The 5,082-nt window shown below is 29.8% G+C and overlaps 1 protein-coding gene across 7 annotated transcripts in view; it reads left to right on the top strand.

Moving 5' to 3' along the window:
* The window catches only part of LOC106468822 (arfGAP with SH3 domain, ANK repeat and PH domain-containing protein-like), a 68,449-nt gene that overhangs the window by 54,585 nt on the left and 8,782 nt on the right, over positions 1 to 5,082 (top strand). For 5 of the 7 annotated variants that reach the window (XM_022397184.1, XM_022397183.1, XM_022397182.1 and 2 more), the window contains 2 exons: positions 757 to 882; positions 3,008 to 3,152. In XM_022397184.1, the coding sequence (XP_022252892.1) occupies positions 757 to 882; positions 3,008 to 3,152 (271 nt within the window). The remainder of the gene's footprint in view (positions 1 to 756; positions 883 to 3,007; positions 3,153 to 5,082) is intronic. The other 2 variants (XM_022397186.1, XM_022397185.1) reach the window with 1 other exon arrangement.

The raw sequence follows: 5,082 nt of genomic DNA, 5'->3' as shown, positions 1-5,082 counted from the left end.
AGAATAATGTGTTGTAAGTGAAAGAGATGTGTTTGGTTTGTTAGTGAAACAGAATAATGTAATCGAAATGAAAAGGATGATTTTGATTGTTAATGAAACAGAATAATGTATTATAAATGAAAAAGTTGACTTTGTTAATGAAACAGAACAGTTTAATCTAGATAAAAGAGATGACTGATTGATCATGAAACTAAACAATGTATTCTGAGTGAAAGAGAAATTTGATATTAGTTATAAGATCATTGTATTGTTAGTGAAAGTAAAACTTATATTCATTACATTAATGAAACAAAATAGTGTGTTATTTGTAAAATAATAATTTAAATTGTTAGCAAACCAGAACTGTGTTAGTTAATGAAAAGGAAAGCATATTGTTAAAAGGAATAATAACTGAAGATTATTTGTGACCCAGAGCAATGGATTACTAATAAAAAAAATGATTAAGATTTGTAGCATCATGGGAAATTATTATTTCTTAAAGTATTAATTAAAAAGCTAATGAGCTAATAATTTTGAATATTAATACAATTAGTTATTGGTCAAACTAGGTTTTTTTTTAACCTGTGGAGCAACATAAGCTATTATTAAACAAAAAAATAGCCAATGTTGGTGAAACTTGTCAATAGCTTTGTATTGGAAATAGAATATTGAATCATCAGTAAAATAGTAGATTAGATTTTTCATGAAATAGCAACCTTGAAATAATTTATTCTTAGATACAAAGTTTGGCTTTTCATCAATCATCTTGTGTTTCAGTATTGGGTATTTACCATGGGTAGCCTTAAACATGCTGTTAATGGGACAACCAGGCTAGCACCACGTGTCAGAAAATTCTCTCTCTCCGTACTTGAACAAAGAGACCCTTGTGAAAGACTAGTACTGGTAAAGATTCCTCTTTGGCATGTTACTAAGTGTTGTGTTTCAACATCAATTATGTGCTGAATACCCATAAATATGTTCGTTACACGTACAGCAATGAAATGTTTAGTCACAAAGAAAATTACAGTGTCACTCAATAGAGTAACAGCATCATCTGGTTAACAGTGTTTCATCAAAATTCTCTCTGTTTTCACCTTTATGGTTTGTGTTATGCTCACTAAATACTGTATCCCTCTCCTACTTAATGTAATGCATAATTTAATGGAAGAACTATGTGTTTAGAAAGTTAGCAAAAAAACAGTTGTTCTTCCAGTGTCATAATTCTTTATTAAAGAAACACTATCATCTGTAGTTCTAAAGGTTTTAGTCAGTGTTTTTATAGCATGATTTGCATGATATTCTCTTGTGTTAAATCTTTGCCTGAAACTGAATTTTAAAACTATGTGAAAACTGAGTTTCTGTAAACAGGGATGTTTTAGGGTCTCTAAGATAGAACAAAAAAAAGTACTGAGAAGTTTGTTTTTAGATATCAAAATATAGAAATAAGATAACAAATACTTTGAAGCTGAAATTTTTGAAATATGTATGAAATTAAAATCTTAAGTAAGCTTTAATGAACCAATTGTTTTATGAAGGTTTAATTAATATAATTTATTGAAATGTAAAAGAAAATGAAAAAGTTTTAATTAAGATTTAATCCTATCCAGACTGGTGAGCACCTTTCAGGTGTTCAATGCATATAAATTTCTATAAAAATAATAATTCTAACTCTATTTCAAGAATTTTGTATGAAAAAAACATTTTATGCTTGATAATTTGTTATTTAGTAACATTTATTTAGTACAATTTGCAAATAAGAAAAAACAAATGTTCAAACTTACATTTCTGTACAGTTCTGTCCATCTCAAAACATAGGTTTATATTTGCTAAAAAACTATGAGCCATTGAAAAATATGTTCTCAAGGTTTTTGTTTATCAAGTAATTTCTTTTTCTCTGATTTTATTAACACAACCTCTTGTTCCCACCATTTTATGATCTCACAGCATGTCTTGAGAACAACTACTGATGAAGCACAGCTTTGAAAATAGCTACTGGCAATGTTTAAGTACTATTGGGTAGAACACATTGTTAAATATAGAGTGGTGTGAGAAATAATTTATAATTTCCTGGGAAAGTGACAAGACATAGTTCCTTCAAAGAGGAATAACACACTCTAATGAGAAATTTACAAGACCTAAGAATACACAGATCTGAGAGTTTTTGTAGAGCTCCTTTAGGCATTCTTTTTGTTCCTAAAAATTTTTTCATATTCAGTGATATTGCTTGAAAGCTATTTTCTTCTTTTACAAGACATCAAGTAAGCATAGTTAGATTTATAAAATGTTATAGATGATTGCAGAGTAATCTGATGATCAAATCCTTATTTATTGGATATTATTGTTGCATTTATTGTATTCAAGCAACATCGTTAAGGAAGATAATTTATAATTTATTGGAAAACAAAACTGTAGTTATTAGATATAAATTGACCAAGAAGATTGTTACCTAGCCTGACCTGATGTGACAGATTAAGCTGTAATCTTTGTTAGTTTTATGCAGCATATTTTTATGATTTACAGCTGGAAGTGGTGACTACAATAGTCAATTCAATGATTATTGAAACAAATATTTTATTGAATGTCAAGTTCAAACTTTCTGATCAGCAAGAAGAAATTTAAAATTCTAAGATAAAAGCAAATATTTTCAATATTTTAAAAGTTTCACAAGGTAAAAAAATAATAGAAAAAGAAGTAAAATTATATGACCTTTTAAAGAAAAACCTAGATACTATTTAGTGATCTTTTAGTTAGTCTCATCATGCAATTTAGTTAAGTATTTCCATTGTAATAGATAAAAAAGTCAATGGCTCTCAATTATTCTGTCTGGAAAGGGTTAATATTCTAAAAAAGATAATTTTATCTTCTGTAGTTGGGGTGTTGACATACTTGAAGCATTCATTGTTATCCATTCATTAAGCATTATTTATAAAGCTTATGGGAGTTGAAACTTTTAAAATTATGTTCTAGCCTGATTTTTGTACTTTGCTAAATGCATTTTCTAATCGCATGCTCCTCTGTGTCCATTCAGGGTACTCAAGTAACTCCTGAAAGACGATGTTGCTCTCGGCCTCCTAGTGTCCTAGGAAATGAGTTTCCATCTCTCAGGTCTAAATCAATCTGTGAACAAAGTTCACACCTGATGCCACCTCGGCCTCAAAGTAAAAAACCTTCTGGTTAGTGTTTTGAATCTAAACTTCAAAGGTTTTTTAAAATATTTCTAAAGAACAAAACATTTAAACTTACTACCGGATGTGTTTAATCTCACAATTAAGTATTTGTGACATGTACACATGAACTAATCTTTTAGCTATATTCTTTAGACTTGATAAACACCAAATTTTCATCATTCATTAAAGTATGTCTTATAGTTTCATATATTTAGCTTAAACTTCAATAAATATTGTTTTCTACAGCTCCTAGCTTCTTTCATAAAGGTTATAGAGCCCTGAACTCAGTAAACTATATTATATATAGAGCTCTTAACCCTGTTAGCTATGAAAAAATAGGTAATACACAATACCATGTAAAGTAATTTACAATATAGTTTAAATCCACACTAATAGAACAATACCAAATTTAAATGAAACTAGTTTCAACATTTCACGTGTCCTCTTCAGTCCAATGTTTGTTTGTGGGAGAAACACATACACTGCTTATTTTATAACAGAAGGTCTAATTCCTTGAATGGCATATGATGTCAGAATGAGGTTCATCTTCTTATGTGTAGAAAAATACCATTTTTAATTTGACAATTTTTATCATTCTGTGAGTCACAGACATGGCAGGATACTATATAAATGTTATTTTCACAGACTTGGCAGGGTACTGTTTAAATGTTATTTTCACAGACTTGGCAGGGTACTGTTTAAATGTTCTTATCACACACTTGGCAGGGTACTGTTTAAATGTTCTTATCACAGACTTGGCAGAGTACTATTTAAATGTTCTTATCACAGACGTGGCAGAGTACTGTTTAAATGTTCTTATCACAGACTTGGCAGAGTACTGTTTAAATGTTCTTATCACAGACTTGGCAGGGGACTATATAAATGTTCTTTTCACAGACTTGGCAGGATACTATATAAATGTTCTTTTCACAGACTTGGCAGGGGACTATTTAAATGTTCTTTTCACAGACTTGGCAGGAGACTATATAAATGTTCTTTATCTTGGGGTGCAGACTTTTTTGACAGTAAGAAATTGTTAATAACATTGGAATATTTATAGACAACTTTGAAATTATTAGTTTCAGGCACCTCTTTAAACCCACAATATTAGACATTAAATATTTTCATTCTCACGTGGAGATGGTGCTGTTTGCTGGTTACTGTTCTTAAAGAATGTCTTCCTTGCCTTTTCATGGACAATTTTTATAAAGCCTATAGGGTATTGCAGTCATTAAAAATTGTATAAGTATTTTTAACTTCATCATCATGAGTTGTACGATGACATATTATATGAACTATTAAAAACATTGAAGCTATAATTGATGTTTTATGGTGGTGCAAGAAAAAAAGGGTTTGTCGTTTTTTTATAGATAGAAAGAATAGGTCCCATTACTGCTTTAGTTATGAGAACATATAAAAAAGAGGGGGAATTATTGGTTTCACATTCAATTTTAAATTCAATAGTACTTTTCAGTTCATTAATCTTCTGGAAGAAAGTTTAAAAATCATGCAGCTGTCAACCTCTAATACCCTAATGAGTGAGAAGATTAAAAAGCTGGTGGTAGAGAAAAGCCCCACTACCTGAAAATGAATCTTGCATTTTCAGAAACTAAATGGATAGCTCTGGTGGTTTTTCAGCGTGTTCTTAAAACAGAGATGAAAGTAGGCTTGTTCACACAAAGAACTTGTTCATTGAAAGACTTGTATTTCTTTTATAGCAATTTTAATAATTTTAAGAGAATGTTAAAAATTCACACTACACCTGTACAATAACAGGTTCATTCAAAATATGAAAGTCACAAAAATTCAAAATGAATGCAAGTATGTCAAGTATAAAAATAAAACATTCTCAGAAAATGTACTTGGCCTGCAAGAAATTCTTTATCGCATGTGATGGTTTCCCATAATCATACATTTAGAATTCAGTGAATGAATT

Source organism: Limulus polyphemus, unplaced genomic scaffold (assembly GCF_000517525.1).
Source record: "Limulus polyphemus unplaced genomic scaffold, Limulus_polyphemus-2.1.2 Scaffold3178, whole genome shotgun sequence".
Taxonomy (NCBI): Eukaryota; Metazoa; Arthropoda; class Merostomata; order Xiphosura; family Limulidae; genus Limulus; species Limulus polyphemus.
This window is presented reverse-complemented; position numbering and strand designations above follow the sequence as displayed.